This window comes from Dromaius novaehollandiae, chromosome 5 (assembly GCF_036370855.1).
Source record: "Dromaius novaehollandiae isolate bDroNov1 chromosome 5, bDroNov1.hap1, whole genome shotgun sequence".
NCBI classification, from domain to species: Eukaryota; Metazoa; Chordata; class Aves; order Casuariiformes; family Dromaiidae; genus Dromaius; species Dromaius novaehollandiae.
The window spans coordinates 54,989,873-55,007,724 of record NC_088102.1 but is presented as its reverse complement, the minus strand read 5'-3'; the positions used below and the strand labels follow the sequence as shown (position 1 = coordinate 55,007,724).

Sequence of the window (17,852 nt, the reverse complement as noted above, 5' to 3'; positions counted from 1 at the left end):
TCCAAATCACCTTAAAGTTGTCAGGAGAAATGCTCACTGCTAGTGTTGTGTGAAGATGGCAATCTTCACCACTGACAGCATCAAGGAAGAACTCTGACCGCTGGATCACATTTCCAGATCTTGTGAACATCTAAGCCTCTCAATTTATTTAAGCAAGTTGAGGGGAGGAAAAAAAAGAAAAAAAAAAGAAAAGAGCATCACCCATGAAAGTAGTTGATTCTCAGCTACTACAGTTTACCTAAACCAACAGTCTACTCCTATCTAGCACTAATTTCCTCTATTAGTGAAAGGTAATTGGAATAGCTATCCTTATATCCGACAAAAAACATTTGATTTTGTCTTCTACACATCTCCATGTCTTCTCCCTACTGTGGCACAAAAATGGAGATTTGTGGAAGGAGCTGGGTTGGTGAGAACGAAAGACGACAGGTAGGAATTAGACCGGTCAATGCCACACCAAGTGAACGTGGTTCGGAGCAGTGGAAACCTGCACAAGCTGGAGGAGGGAACACGCATTCCACAGTGAGGAGTTTGGAGGAGGCCTATTTTATACACTGAGCTCATCTCAAAAGGGCTAGTTTGGTTTTGGAAACAAGTAGTCATCTAACTTCATGTTTGAAGTTCTGCTTTAAACAGAGGCTGTTCTTATACAGCTCAGCACAGAATCAAGTCTTACATACTGATTTGGATTAAAATGTAGAAAGTGCTAGTCAAACTGGCAAAGATATAATGCTAAAAATTAAAAGATGTCTCCATTTGGGTAGTGGCCAGATCCTTAGCTGGAATAAAGTTGCAGATGAAGATCTGAGCCAGTTTCACTCGAATACACTACTGTATTTCTTCAATACCACAAGGGACTACAGTGATTCTTATGTTTCACTGTAGCCACTGACCTCAGACAGCAGCTCTTAAAATGGGGAGTATTGTTTTCTTATTTTCTCTGTGGCATTTATCCAGCCATAATTTCAACATTGGAATATCTAGATTCTGTTTTCAGGAACATCCTTCAACTATGATGTACAGTTCTTCCTGTTGACACACAATATCCAATTACTTATAGACACACACTTTATTCTTTGGAGTTGCCCACTACACTCTAAGATAAATTAAAGTACAGACAGGCCTGTATTTTCTGCTTTTGCAGATGAGAAGGCACATTGTTGCAGCATTTGTCAAGTTAGCACCGATTAACTTTACATTCACTCTGTCATCGGTTTCAGTACTCACGTTGTGCAGAGGACTCTAACAATTTCCTAGGAACACAGTAGCAAATACTAAGAAAAGGAAAAAGAGAAACAACTTTTAAAGCACAAAGAAAAGACTTAAAGTATCCAAATGCCAACCAAAGAAGAACCATAAGGATGTATCCAGGCCACTGAAGATCTGCTAACAGTGTTCCACAACCACTACCATACAAAATAAATTAAGGACGAACATTTCGGACAGTCATAGATGCCATTCAAAGAATAAAAGTGAAACCCACAAACTTGAAAAGAGAAGGGCTCGTGTTTCATGTGATGAGGTGCCTCCCAGAGAAAGACACACAGAAGCTGAGTCAGATGCCTTAGCAGACCTGAGACTTCTCGTGTTTGCCGACAGGATGCCCACAGGGGGAGGACATAGTTAATTCCTGTATTTTTTGTGTAAATGTGAAGTTATAAAATGATTGAACATCATCATCTTTCAGGCTACCACACGTCAAAAGAAAGAAAGGGAGTGGGCAAAGCCTGAAAGATTACTACCAGAACACAAATGGCAGTCGCTCTGATCCATACCGAGCCTGCCTTTTCTCCTCACAGCCCCCGAATCAAGTAAACAAGGCATGTAGGTAGCTTCTCCCATAGGTTCTGCACCAAGGCTACTGTAGGAAACATGCTGGCATGTAGCAAAATAAGAAACTTGTTTAACACCCAAGAGCAGCTGATCTGTGCATTGTGCATTCCTTCTTTAATGTGGTTCTACAGACTTTAAAGCGAGTACATCATTGTACATCAGATACACATTACACAAGAAAAGGATTTTAAGAAGGGAATAAAGACTAGGATTGACTGCATGTCAGAATTTACTGAATCTAAAACATGAAGCAAATAATACTTCTTACACTTATTTTGTTCTATTTGGGGATATTTGAAAAAAAGCAAGAATTAAAAAGCAAAATCTCTCATCAAAGAAGTGTTAACTCAGTGAGTTTCTGTTTTGAAGAAAATAGAGATAAACACCAAAAGCCCACTACAAAAATAATTTAGAACCATCTTCTCTATAAAGGAGAGGAGGATTCCCCAGCCAGAATCTTTGAGTGTTGCTCCATTCTTAACTTGCTTAATGCAAGCAAGCAAACTCTTTAGGCTGTTTCTTCTAAGTGACATCAAAAAGGAGTTCATATTAAAAAATTCATACTAAATTCTTTTTTACTTTAGAACAGCCTCCACACACGTTATAAAACAGACTAGCAGGGACGCATTGCAGCGCCACTTGAAAGAAGTCAAAATTAAATTTCACTTTAACTGGATGCTACAACCCCCCCCCCCCCCCCCAAAAGAGTTACAAGTTTCTCTCCAGTGAAATCAGCCAAGCCAGTTAGTATTGCTGGTGCTGCTGGTCTCCTGAACAAGGCAAACTTCTATGACATTGACACATGGAGACCACAAAGCCATCAGAATTTTTTTTTACTAATAATGTTTTTTAAAATGTATTAGTAGTCCATGGTCCTTCCTCACTGGGATAGATGTACCTACAAATCTGTTGCTACTTCTTATAGCGGAGAAAGTTATTCAGTTTGTTCCTTTAGTATTTTAAAAATCAACATTTCAAACTCAACCTAACAAACGCTATTAAATAGCTACTGTAACTCTGCTCTAAATGGATTCTCAATATAAAAGGAATCCTTCACTTATTAGCACAAAAATAGTAATTCAAACCAGAAATGGGCAAAGGACTGGTGCAGTGTGAGAGTCTATAAATGGATTCACTTAAAACTGAAAGTTTATTTGCTCCGATATTGATTTCATTGAAGTATCACATGGGAACAGCTCTATAATTGTGAACACAGCTGTTTTGTGAACACTGCCCCAAGTGTGGAAGTGTCTAAGAAATCAATAACCAAACAAAAAGATTAAGGGGGAGGCAGATCCTTTTTAAAATTTCCAAAAATTACTATTAGAGATCTATTGCAAAGCAGCACATTCATCTGAACACATGATTCTTCACTCAGAAAAGTAAGAGTTCTCCTCTCTGGTATTAAGATACTGTAGTTAGTTCCTGTATGCAGCTCTGCTGAGAAGTTGTACGGGTAGATAACAGTCACTGAAAAACATTAACTGATGAAACTTTCAGAACACAACTCCGACACAATAATATCCATTTAAGAATTACTTTCTTTTAAAGAAATTAATAACATTGCATTTCAATGCTCAATATGGATAAATATATTCACACATATTCTAATCCTGAAAGAACTATTTTTCTCTATTATTCCTGTTCCAAACCTGGTAGACAAGTCAATCTCCACAAATATCTTGCATTTGTTATACATATCCCAGGTTGTAGCAGCACATACTGTTCTTCACTATATAGATTTAATCTGGCAGGATTTCAGTTGAGTTTATCTAGAATCATACCAAAATCAACAACTGATTTGTTTTTATAACATTCTTTTTTTCTGACACCTCAAAGTTGTAAAGGAAATCTAGATCTTTAGTATGAGTATTTTAAGTGTATATGAGTATAGCAAATATGAGTATATATATGAGCATATCAAGACTGATCCTTGGATCCCAGTGTCAAGCTGAGAACCCCAATCAAATGAAAATGTGGTGATACTAATGTCAAAAACAAAAACAGAAAAAGACTTTTAGAAGGATAGGATTTAATCCAACATTTTTCGTTTAGTTAGGATTTATACTGTAAATCTCAAAGAGGTTTTATAGAAAAGTGAGTAAAAATGAAAAGAAAGGAAAAAAGAAAAAAGACAAATTCCCACCTTTCTCCTCCACGCAAATACACATTTAAAACATAACACAGACCACTTAATTTAGAATTATCTCAAAAGAAAATGATGCTGCAAGGAACAATAATGATGGTAAAAGAATGAGTGCTGTTCTTGGTTCCAGTTACCTATCTTGCAGAAGTAAGTACCACTATTGCTTGATGCAAGTCTATAGATCAATATCTTCTAATCCCAGTGATTTCTGTAGCTATATCTCTTAATCATTGACTGAAAGCTTCCATTACTTCATTCTTTTTCTTTAAAAAAGGACAGCTTACTGTAACATGGGTCAAAAGGCTAACATATGGAAAGGGGAACACAATCATTCCCTTATCCATTCAAAGACAATGTTAAATCATTAGCCATTGCAAGTCACATTAATCATGTTATAGAGGTCATTATTGTTGCTAACATTTTTAAAATAATAGCATTATTACAGTATAACAGCAGCACAGAAAATAAAAATTAATATTGATTAAATGTAGAGATACCAATTTGCATCAACTGAGATCTGTCCAAAGGAGAATAAAGAATTAACTTAAATTGTATTAATAGCAGAAATGTTTTATCCCCGCAATACTGTTGCCTTCCCATTTATACAGGTCCATACCTACAGTCACTCATTGGTCACCTTTTCAACGCCCTGCCATCTTTGCATGTATTTAAGAATGAGGACCGTCTTTTTCATTTATGACCAAAGCAGAGAAATTTGGCTGCCTGGCTTCCTGTAACAGTGTAAGCAGGATTTTTTTTTTTTTTTATTAACCTTTCACCTCAGTTTATTTCTTTTATTATTACTCTAAGAAAGATGCAGGATTCTCCTCATCTCACCCATTGGTCTGAAGATACTTGAAAAGCACTTCTGAATATGCTGAAGTTTGTAAACCTGGAACTAACATGTTTAGCATGCATTTAAGGTTATATGAAATGCAGTCAGTGCATAAAAGGAACTTGAGGCCTCAAAAGACTCAGATCTTTCTCTGTAGTAGATAGAGACTGCTAACTGGCATACAAACTTTGCAAACGATCCAGGGCCAGTTGAGAGCATGAGAAAGCAGCCACTGCTTCACACCCAACAGGGGAGCGGTGGGGAACACCCTCAGGATGTGTCAGTGCCACTGGCAACAGGGGATTACCAGAGCAAGAACAGAAAAACAACCGTAGTTTCTCATACTATTTTCTCAATATTGCTAGCCCTGTGCCATAGTTACGGTGGCAACTAGTGGCATTACCAACATAATTTCCTGTAGACTCCCTGTATTTCAATGGAATATTATATTTATGGTTTTAACAGAGGTGTGAGACTGCTCAACTGAAAAGACTGGAAGCTAGCAGAATAATTCAAGATGAATGTACTTGCCTGAAACCATGCTTGTCTCTAATATCACATAATTTCTTGCATTTGAAAGAAGTGGCAGGAAATCAAAAATTAAACCCCAGTATTAGCTGTAGAAATCATTTTATGTCTTTTATATGTAAAAGACACATCAAAATTTGATGTCTTAGATTATAAGAAAAATATACAACTGTTTTGAAGCATTTAACTCTCTGCAGGCAGCAGCATACATATCTATCCAAACCACTGAGAAAAGACAAACCTAAAAATTGATTTTTAGTACTTCATTATATGTCTGCAAGCGGAAATCCTTTACACACGTGCACATTCATTAGACACATATTTATAGGTTTTCCCTTGAGTGAAAAAAGATATTTTAATTTCAAAAATCATACTGATCAATTTTTTCAGATTTTACAATCTTTAAGCTCTTTTGCCAGTACCTGTGATGAAGCTTTGGCATCTACTCTGGAGAAGGGGACTTTCCTACTGCTACTTTTTCTTTCATTAAATTAACAAGAAGCAGGTGAGAATCGTCTCCATCCTTTTAGTGTGTGGTGTGTAATGACAAGTAAAAAAGATGTTTATATACAAACACACAATCTGTAAAACAGTGAAAGATTTGCCAGTAAGTTGGTATTAGATGTACAGTTTAAAAAGTATATGTGGCATGAGTATCCAAAGCAAAACAATCTGTTCTATTGCCCTAGAGTTCATGTAAAAGTGCTAGCTGTTTACTGCTTCCTGATTAGGAGACTTAAATCACAGTGGTTTTTTTTAATTACTCTTTATTTCATTTTTTTACTATTTTAAAGAATTTGAAATTCTATGCCAATACCAAAATTCAGTCATCAGCAGTAACAAGAAGAGCAGAAGTAGTCTCTCTCCCATCCCACCCCAAAGTTTTCTCCAAGTCTTGGATCTTCTACACATCTTACACACACAGGACTTTTTCTCATCTCTGCATGACGAAAACACCTAGATGAAGGTAGGTTCTGGAAAGGTACAGGTAAACACAGGATCTCCAAGATAGTCTCAGTGCTCCAACTTATTCATTCATCACTTGATGTCCTTTTTCAACTACCTACTTCTAACAGCTTCCAAAAAAACAGTTAATAAATACAGACACCACCTTTTCTAGTGCACTCCTCCATTCTCCTCCCCCCCACTTTTTTTTCTCCTAATATTGTATCTCAGCCTATTTGGCTCAGAATGGTGGTGGCAATTTCTCGCTTCTAAATTTGTTTAGTGAAAGCTCCTGACAGCTATTGCCCACAAGTCCAGTGGCTGGGGGATTGTTTCAGTATGTTTCTTCCCCCCTCCAGTTTTTGCAGTAATTCAATTGCTGAAAGCTGCACATCTATTACTTCAGATGGGTCCTTGCAAATATTCACAAGGTCAAAAACTTGGTATTTCTCTGAAAAGTCTTCTACAGGAATAGCTCGAGAAGCTACTTTAAGCGCCATTTCATTCCATAGGATCTGGAAAGATTTAGGGCAGATGAAATTATTTCGTATTTTTTCCTCCATCGTCTTTCCACCTTCCGCTGGTAGCGACTGCTCTTGTAAGCAGCACATTGTCCCACGCGTCCCGCGCTGACAAAAACTGCAAGTTCCTGTAATAACTAAATATTACTGGAAAAGGTTTTCCATTAAGTATCATTACCAAATACGACATAATCAAGTTTAAGAACCTAAGGAAAAATACAATGTCCCTCTAGTAGAGGAGGAGAGTGAATGTATTGAAGATAGAGTATTTAATCCTGCCTGTATTATCAGCTTCTGCACATCACCTACTTGAGGCGAACGGGTTAAGCATTTCACATTACATTTTATAAGCCAGGGCTGTGGGATTTATCTTGGACAAAAGAATCCTATATTCCTTAAATGCTTTTAGTTCTTGTATATGTTTCCTGTATTTCTTACCAGCTCTTTCAGAAACTATGTACATTTTCATTGTCAGTCTAGGTACCTATTAAACAGGCAATACCACATTCTATCACATTAAAAAAGTTAGAATCAAGTTTATGTAAAAAATGAATAGTAAAATCTGCTTTAGAGAAATATTAATAAATTCTTCAAATGCACTCAGAAAAACTTGCATTTCTTCCTGCTTCCAGGAGCTGATAACACCCTTCCCTTTGAGCTGAAAGAGCTCCAGCTGAGTAGAAATTAGGGAAGAAACTAGAATATTTCAAACTTGGACACAGAAAAGTATGAGTTAAAGAAAAATATTAAATTAAATGCCTGCTTCCATAAGCTTTTCTGAGCCAAATACAGCACATCTGTGTATACTGAACAGTAGATAGATGTTTTCCAAGTAAATAACATAGCAACTGCAGAGCAGTCTCTGTTCACCATCTATGCACTTGAGAGGAGTATATTTTTTCATACATCATTCATGTATGAATGAAGAGATTTCAGAGAAAACAGTATTTGAGACTGATTTTTCACTGAATTTAATAGCAAAGGCAGTGCTGATTGCTAACTCAGAGACACTTAATAAAAAGAAAATATAAAGAAGAAGCGTCAGAGTGGGCTCTGAACACCCCGCTTACTGTCTGGGCACCATGGTTACAGTTTCATTTCACCAGCCCTACCATTTGCATTAAGCCAAATAACCTTATTCCTCAACTCGGGGCAAAACAAAGAAAGCTGTAAGGCTGCTTTTTCCAAAAGACTTCAGGCTGGGTTTCTCACAGTCAGGACATTTAGTATCTGCCATAAACACAGCAGCTAAACAGAGGTCTCATTTCAAAGCATGCAGCTCTCACTGAAGTTCAGATTTTCACAAGCTCAGCGCAGCCAACAGGCCGTTGGTCTGCTTTGGGCATGCACAAAGGATCAAGTCAAACGCATTCGGTGCACTTAAAGCAAATTCACTGCCGATTATAGGTACTGAGCCTTCCTGAAATGGCTGGTCCCTTGGCAAATTTTGCCTCCGTTGATACACATGGGCTGAAAGACACCAGAACCAAACCCCACCCCCGTGCCTATTTCAGGGGAGGACGTGCCAGGAGCTCGTGGGTTCTCCACAGAGGCGATGGGCGGACCTGCACCAAAGCCAGTGGACTCGGCCAGCCACTAACACATAGCAAGAATGCAGTGGTTATATTGGTTATTTTGGCACCAAAAATGAGAGAAATCATCACGAACCGATCAATTTCAGCAAAGCAGCTCCAAGGTGCAGGCCGCTTCCAAGCCCAGCTGTTTGGCTTGCACCCTGGCAGAACTGCACCCTCGCCTGACAATATTTCCTTACAACAAACCGTGCAGTGAAGCGCTAGCAAAACTGATTTCATTTCTCCATTTTCAAGAGAGACGTTTTCTCTTTGCACATTGAGCACACATTTCACTGTGCTGCATCAGGAGGAACAAGCCACCTCAACAGCCAATCTAATGCCATGCAGAGCACATCTGCTTTTCAGAGTCTTGTCAATTCAATTTTTCACACATTTTTTTTCTTTTCTCATCTACATTTCAGTAAAATCTCACTTTTCCCCCTCTTGCTTGCTGCCACAGGCTAGTCTGCAACAAACACGACAGCAAAATCATTCAAACACAGTGAGGATGGAGGGGAAAAAAAAGTATCATCAAAAGACAAGCCTATGGTGTCCACAGTGTATTGCTGTGGCTAACAGCACTCTAGGTGCTCTGGCTCACCAACCAACCCTGCAACACAGTCACGTCACCCACTTCTGTCACCGCATCACTCACATCAACAGAGTCACAGAAACACCTGAAATGCAGCAACAAGTATTGTGAATCCAACTACCATGTTGCTTAGCACATACCACTTACTGCTAAGGAAACAACCACGTTTTGTTTATCAGCTATGATGCTAAATAATGTCCCCCTGCCTCCCGCTTCCACCACCAAACCAAGTTTTATAAAAAGCCCAAATGGTTACTGAAACGATGATAAAGTGTTATAACACAGTGAGATTATGGAGACTGTACCCCTACGTAAACTTTGCCTAACTTTTAATTGAAGGTACTTTGATGCTCTCTAGGTGAGAAGATATTAGCATTGAAGCCAACGATAACACACATCATTTGGTAAAAGCGTGGTGGCCTGGGAGGATTTCATATGAAAAAGGTAAAAGAGTGATTTGCTGCAGCCGGATCTGCAAGCAAAGGGAAAGACACCAGGTCTGCAACCGGAGGGGATTCTGCAAATACGCACGCCGTTCTCTAAACGCGGCGATTTGTCTGGCAGTGGGGAAATCAGTAGTTTAATCTGCTTCCACTTTCCTACTCTATACCCTCCAACACAGTTAAAAACGTAAATTGACACAATGCGAACATTCATAAGTTACGATAAGAGTAGGTAAATGGCTGGAAGTATTAACTTGGGTAAAATACACCAACTAACAGCATAACAGCATAATCTTCCTAAAACAGAGTGGAGACAAAACATGACAGAAATTTGACATTTCACTGCACTCCCCCTGTGCATAGAAGCTACCAGTCAATACTGGCGAGTAAGGTATTGAGAAATTCCACATGCCTATTTCTGCAGCTTAGCAAAATTATATATTTATTTTTCTCTTATGATTCGCAAAAATATTGTTTGTTTCAAAAAATCCAGGAGCAGATTTCAGAGGAAACACTTAAAGCATTACTAAGATGACATGCGGTAAATGTAAAGATTAATAAACATGGCAGTGATATTAGATAAGGGGAAAGATGGGTAAGTAATAGCACAAAGGAAAGGAAGAAAAAAATTGAAGTAGCATGCGTAAGCACTGATATTTGATGCAACATCAGATTTATTTAGCATCTCAAAAAGGCATTTGCCACTCATATGTTTGAGGTAGCAAATATACATCTGAAACCTTAAAACGAGATTAAGATTGAGGGATGGTATGAAATATTCTCACAAACATACTATTTGTCTTTCATGCAGAGAATATTTGCAGTACTGACCCTTATAAGACAGCTGGCACACCCATTGTGCAAAACTAGGCAAGAAGACGACACACAATTCTTGACAAGTTGCATAAATGCAATTTGTGTCTGCAGAGTGATACATCATAAACATTACTATCTGAGAACTGGTTTCTGCTAAATATATAGAAGTGATATCAAACCCACAATCTCACAGAAAGAGGGAATACAAATTTAATTTAAGATATCCTTACAGTCAGTCCTAATAATAAATTAATAAATGAGAAAGAAACAGGAAAGCGTCTGCATTAGATATCATCTAGAAGTTCTTTGATCACAAAGAATACATCAAAAAAGCCAAAAGTAATTCCATTTTAATTCTCCTGGGCAGAAATGCATTATACCTAGCATAATAAGCAGAAGTCCAACTGCTCGGCTACATTTTTAAGAGGGAATTCTAGAGAGCTTCAAGATTTACTTGAGACTGTGCAGAACTTCAAGAAAAATTTAACTGTAAATTGGATCAAATCTAAAAATTAGTCTTTTTCTTGAAGGTTAAAAATGTTTATAGCCGCGTCCTTTCTTCCCCTCCTTCACTTTTGTTTTTTCTTTCTCCTTTCAGATTCCAGCGACCAGAAACATAAGTGACAAAATATCACATAACAATCTAATTTGTAGTATTTCTCACCAAACTGAGAAAAACTTACCATATTTCTAATTTAGACTGTCAAGCTTGAGGAACACTTTGCTACCTTACTTTCTTTTCTGGGATAAAGCATTTAAAACATACCATTTCCATGGTTGTCATTCTTAACTGGAAACTAGCCTCATCATCATCAGAGGGGAAAAAAACACCAGAATTTAAAACTTTGGCAAATATTTTTTTCCTCCCCCTGCTCCCCAAGTGGAAGACAAAAAGGTAAAATAAATGTGTGGTCCTTCCAGTGCAAAAGAAGGACTGCAAACATGGAAAAGCAAATCTGTTACATAATAAGGCTAGCATTAACCATATGCTATACATGTTTTATATATATACATATATATACACACACAGACACAAAAGAGTATTTTAATATGTATCTTTTATATCTGTTTATGTATATACATTAAAAAAACAAAACAAAACTGCAACACAGTATAGAGATTCCCAAACTAGCTTTATGCAACCTCATTCTGATGCCTAAAACAATCTGCCTGCAGGAGGTTCTGGTTTACTTTTCTTTTGAAAGGCAGAGGTACCCAAGCCAGCTCGCTTAAAAGCTACCCTGCAAGCTCTCTGCACCGCACTGCAGTTTGCGGGTCAGACGTGGATTAGCACTCGGAGGCGGTACGGTTGCCAATGGCCCTGGTGCAAAGAGAAGGGGCTCAGCTTTGTCATTGCCAGTCCCGTAGTCCCAGCGCCTGCCCCCGAGGCTGAGGGCCTCCGTGGGGGGAGAAGGAGGAGCAGGTGTCGTCTCTGCTGCCCGCACCTGCCTTCGTTATACCACTGGAGCTCAAACTTCCAGCAGAAGGAAGTGACTGTACCTCAAACAGAGGTCCTTACAAACCATTACCCAAACGTGCATCATTTTCCAGCTTGATAGAGATCAGAATGCTTTTACAGCCCAGAAGACTCAGATGGCAAAAGCAAGCGTGGAAGGAATTCTAAGCAGGAGGCAAATGACAGCGTTAATGCCCCTGCATTTCTGGGGGAATTCAGAAAGAACAATATTAAGACAGTCTGTTATTCACCAATCCTACAGCAAAAGCCTACGCTCTTTTCCACTAAAGGAGTAGCTGTCTACATCAAACTGTGGCTGCAGAATTCGTCGTCAAGCATGGGCGAAAGGAAGGACACTGCTGCATCAGCCCGGGATCTCAGAAGGGAGAATGGCCTTTGGCTACCTGCTGGAGCACGCAGCAGTAGGGTGGCTGCAGCCGAGGATGTCAGCACACAGCAAGTCCTGTTCTTCCACCTCAAAATCTAGCAAGGGGCCAGGGTTCCTCTACTTTCCCAGTCATCTTGGTGAGAAACAGTCACTTTTGACATCTAATTGTAGGCCAAGGTGTTTCTAAAATGGGGAAGAGTTCAAAAACTAGAAACAAGAACTGTCTTAACTTTTCAAACACTTTTTAACTTAGTATACTAATATCAATGACATTCACCTTTGCTTTCCCAGAGTCTCAGTTTTGGAGTACTTCAAGTAGCTTTATTTGAGAGGATGGAAAAGATATTAGTATTTTCATATCCCTTAAAAAATAGTAACCAAAGCTAACAAATGCTAGGAAGAATATAGTTGAACTTGAAAACATGCCCAAGGGAAAAAGCAATCATTTGAATCAGCTTCTCATGTTTTATAAGGTAAATGGAGCTCAGGATATTTATATCACTTCCAAAGACAGATGCACAACAGATCAAAACCTATACCTTCACTAGGCAACATCCACCTACCAGAAATGCACACACCACTTTTATCCTCCTATGACACACAGTGGTAGCATTTCTTCTGATGCCATTGAATTACATATCACTTTGTAACAGCAATTTAACATACTTGCCAGTGAACTGTACTATTAGGAAAAAAAAATACTACTGGCCATTTCACTGCCATTAAAATAATGTAAGTTCTGTCCTTTATAGCCCTGTTATTTGTACATCCATTTAATGAGTTGCTGTAGTAGTAATATTATTATTGTTATTTAGCTGCATCTGGTTGGGTTTATGGGCCTGTTCTCAACTATAAAATATTTTTCAATTTATTTTTCAAAGTATTGAGTCTGTTAGATTTTGTATATGTGGACAGGAAAGAGCCCATTATCACAGAAAAAGAAAAGCTTCACTTCATATCAAGCTTCTTATGAGGAGTCAGGATTTAGACAAAAAAATCATTGGTAATCAAAATTTTAAGTATTTGGTCCTTCAATAGTAATGTTCAAGTAATATTTGGAAAGAGGTGCTTTTAGTTAAACATAGACAAGTCTCATTAGACAAGGTAATTTGGGTTGCAGTGCTCAGTTACTGACCCAAATGAATAACTTCATGCAGGTGCACCCCTCTATAAATACGTATTTCCCAGTCAGAACGGTTAGGAGTCCAAGGTCACACATGCAGTCAGCTGCAGGATCAGGCCCTGTGCTTATATGTTATGTGCACGTACAGAGCACTTGGGGCAAAGAAACTCACTTCTGAAAAAGCTCTTCGGTGCAGTGGGGAAAGGGGGCGGGGGGGGAGAAGGGTTTCAGAGCACCACATACACAACCATTACATTTATCAGACCTGCCAAAAATAAGAAGTCCAAGGGAATATAAAAATGGACATGGAAACACACAAACTTCAGGATAGTTTGTACCAAGTTTATTTCACCTTCAAAGACTTGCTCTCAATTTTTTTTTTTAAATGAGACTGATTTTAGAGTAGTAAATTTTACCTCATTCCATTGAAATAAACATTTAACTAATCAAATGAGCAGCTCCGGTTTCTTACCTCTCTGGTACTACGACCAGCTGGAAATATGATTTGGAGTGACCACTGATGCTCAAAGAAGCCCAAAAACCAAGTTTAAATCATATAGAAAAGACAGTTCATTTCAAAAATATTGGCTTTGTGCAATTTCGTGAACATTTGGTTCATGCACACGGGTTTAGACCATGCTGAGCTGTTAGCTACATACAACACTGAAAATCAGAAGTTAATAACGAGTACTGAATCTTAAGAGTGATAGCTGTTTGTTCTTCCTGCTTTTAACAATGCTGTAAAATAAGGAGGAAAGTCAACATGCTGTGGGAACACTGTTCAACTCATCAGTTCATATTTGTTTAGAGTTAGGCTTGAACACGACTTGCTGAGGCCTTCTGAAACTGTAATGACGGTCTGACGCCAAGAAGGAGACATCACTACACAACAAGGCGGGGAGAAAAAGTAGCCGTCCACCTCAGTCATCGCACATTGATTTCAGCACCAAAAAGTGTATTAAATGGAGATAACTTCACTTCTGTAGCAACTTAGCAAGAATGTACTTTGGAAGGAAAAAACCCACTCATGACAGAAAACTCACTGCCTCTTGAGGTGGCTGCTGCTTTGCCTTAGCTAAGCAATTTCGCATAGCAGCATAATAGACCTGCTTTTTGCCAACACAACTGCTCCTGCAAAGCCGCACGTTTTTTGGGTTCCAGCCGATGCATTAACCATATGCTTATAAGAAACACTAACTGCCACAGACAGAAGTGCCTTCGGCTGAAGGAGTAAAGCATAATCCCTTTCCGGTAGATGGCATATTGATAGCACTGGATCATTTTTTTTAAACTTCCACCATGTGCTGCTGAAAAATATTCTAGATAGCCAGTTGAAATCAAGTGACTTTTGAAAACAACTGCTGAGGAGAATAGTCCATCATATCAGGACTTATACCATCAGCTCTACAGTAGAGTGTCAATTTTCTTTTTAACAGGATGATCAATCTGATATCAAAAGCAAAACTTCATCTTACAACACATGCTGTACTTGGGTGGAATTTTAACTGAAATTTCAACTGAAATTTCTCTCAATTTGATTGTTTTCATCTTTCGGTTACCTAAGAGTGTAAATCATCATGCACCACAAAAAAAAAATATTATACCCTTACGAGAATATACACACTCCTTAGAGTCATACTGTTCATAATTAGTATTCACATGCCACCTTCAACTTATTCATACTCCATCCAGTTTTTCTTGGAAGTGGAGGGGAAGTATGAAATCTTTTAAAATCACTAAGAATGAGCTACAATTGATATTTTTATGTATATGGAATATTTTCCTCAGGAAGATGATAGACATTTGCTTTTGGAGTTTTACACCAGATCTCTTGTCCCAGTGTAGTGCCCTGAAAGTTAAAGCAGTATGTTTAAAAAAAAAATAAAATAAAAAAACAAAAAAAAAACCCAAGGAAATATGAGAACTTCAGTAATTTTCCACACTTCTTTTCACCTCATTTTAATCTGTAGAAGTCCATGCAAGATGCGAACTTGTAACTGCAAAGGCTGGCTTGACATTTCCTCCCCTCTGGTATAATTTTACAGAGAATATATCACTTGTAAATGAATGTAAAATTATTAGACTGAATTGACAGGAAGTTTCACACTTCACTGCTAGCGAATGTTTCCTTAGACTACTTATTAAATCAAAAAGGATAATTATTGAATCACAATACGTTACAGTTTTCCTGAGCTTTGTATTTCAAAGAGCATTGGAATGATTCATACCGACTGGCACTACAGAGTCTCTAAATCAAAAATTTTGCAAAGAAACAAACCCCAAGGAAAACAACAACCCAGAGGAGTGAAATAATTGAAGTGCTCTGACACTCCTGACTTCTCCCTGCAGTCTGGCCTTTTCCCGCTCACAGATATTTACAGTGATCATTTGCCCACATTTGAGGATGTAGAGAGAGGGAGAGGTGTTCCTGCTATGCTTTACTATTTTCTAAAACTCAGTGAACAATTCAGGCTTAAAACATGAAGTGCCTCTGCAAAAAAAAGGTCTGCAATGGGGATTCTACATCAGGGGACCAGTAATAATGAATGGACAAGTTTCCCTGAAAAATGCACCTGCATATCTCCTCTGATAACATGCTTCGGGAACTTTGGAGTTTATAGGGTACCTATTACCAGCACAGAAATGAAATATCATGGTTAAAATTGGGTTTGATTTGCTGATTAGCAACTGGAAGCTAGAAAGCCTGAACTGACAGCAGTGCTGTTGGAACATATCTTCACCCTAACGCCCCTACCCTGTACCCAGTATTAACTTTCCAACTGTGAACAACAGGGAAACACAATAGTGTTTCAGCTTTATCTCTGCTGAACATGCTATGTCTACAGCATGGAGAATATACGACCTCTGAGGAAGAGTGTGCAATACACATTATCTTATCAGAGCACTGCATAGTCAGACCAGGTTTTCTTTTTAAGCCGCAACAGATTCTGTTCATATTTTCCCGGTGATTTATTATATATGCACAGAGGGCCATGCTTCTGGACAGCAGTAACTTTTAAACATGTTTTCTGGCATTCAAATACCACTGCAATCTCTCACCTGTATTTCACAGCAGGAAAGGTAAGCCCTAGATCTCTATCCAGTTATAAAAGCCTGAACAGAAACGAGGTTGTTCAAGTGTTTGGTTTTTGCGCCCTGTAAAGGAAAATGTTAGCACGTTCTCAGTTTCAGTTCTTCGGCTTTTTTCAGGCAGAACAGAATTATCTGCTATTGCTGCTGTGTATACAAAGCTTATACTTGTACACTGTCTTGTTTCATCACATGAGCTCTAGGTCAACATACTGACATAGAGAGGAGCAGCTCTTTTAAACCATAACGAAAGCCTAGAAGGACCAAGCAAAAGACTCTGTCTCTTGGCTGTGTGCGCGTGGGGGGGGAGATCAGGATCAGCTCTAGAAGAGATACCTGCTCCCTAAACTTACTACCACGGTAGAAGCTGAAATCAGTATTATTTCCCTTGAGAACACTGGATCTAAAAGAAGAATAAACAGCAGATGAAGCACGACAACTCTAAGCAAAACAGCTCTGTACTCACCTAGAGCCAAAGACTAGCGCAGGGAGAAGAGGCAGCAAGTAACAAGCGGAGATGAATTTCATGCTGTGGCTCGTGTGTTGTGTCTCTGCTTCTCGCTGTCCTCCTCACGCCGTCTCTTCCTCCCTCTCTCTGTCTCTCTCCCGCTCCGTCTCTTCCCCCCAGCGGCTCCCGCTTGCCCGAGCCGAGCCTGGGAAGCCGCCTGCTCCGGCGCGCGGGGGTCCGGGGCTCTGGGGAGGCAGACGGACCAACGGAGGCTAGTGCAGGCAGCTTAGAGGGGGATCTGCGCTTCGGGAGTGATGTCACTAGGCAGCGGAGCCGCCGCTGCGAGCCCACAGCCCGGCTCGACTGCCTGCGATCGTTCACCACCGCGACTCCAGCGACGTCCTGACGGGCTTGCTGTTAGCAGGCGCTTAAGTGGCGCCCGGGGAGGGAGGACGGCACCGGGGTCGCCCCTTGGCTCTGCGCTCGCAGGAGAGCGTACCGGACACGCTCCTCCTCGAGGGAGGCATAAAACTGCCGAAATAGCTAGTACCGCTATCCTGCAGTTAGAGCGATGCTATTTGGTTGAAGGGATTCTGTGCAAGCTGCCTCGTCAGGAGCCCTGCCAAGAGGCAGGATCTTAGTATTTTTGTTTCAAGTACATGTCAAGTTGCAAATCAGCCTGACACACAAGATCTGGGAAAGCAGGAATTCACAAGTTACTGTTTCAATTAGATATTCATACTACCCAGTACCATGTCAAGTTGAAGATAAAAACAGAAATAGCTTCCAAAATGGTATTTTGAAACATTGGTGTCATCTCTAAAAGCCCTTAACCACCAGAAGCAATTCATAAGACCTTCAGAGCAAGTTAGATTTCTTTTTCCTGATTTCCAGGTGTGTATTTTATCAGATCTTAATCTCAATTTAGGTAACACAGTGCTGTTGGGCAAGCTCAGATTCTGAAAGCAGCTCTAACTCAGTCACAAGTGAAGTTCATCAGATGGTGAATGAAGTTTTGGTTTTTTCTAAACTTCAGTCAGAAATTAAAACCAGAAATGACCTGATATGCAAGAAATATACACAAGTGCAGGTAAGATAATATATTCTTTCTAAC

General features: G+C 39.3%; 1 protein-coding gene across 3 annotated transcripts in view; it reads right to left on the bottom strand.

Annotated features, from left to right (window-relative positions):
* The window catches only part of LUZP2 (leucine zipper protein 2), a 208,027-nt gene extending 190,785 nt beyond the window's left edge, over positions 1-17,242 (bottom strand). The window contains exon 1 of one of the 3 annotated variants that reach the window (XM_064512863.1): positions 16,757-17,242. In XM_064512863.1, the coding sequence (XP_064368933.1) occupies positions 16,757-16,818 (62 nt within the window). In that variant the 5' untranslated portion in view covers positions 16,819-17,242. The remainder of the gene's footprint in view (positions 1-16,756) is intronic. The other 2 variants (XM_064512864.1, XM_026121726.2) reach the window with 2 other exon arrangements.
* Between the last annotated feature and the right edge of the window lie 610 nt (positions 17,243-17,852).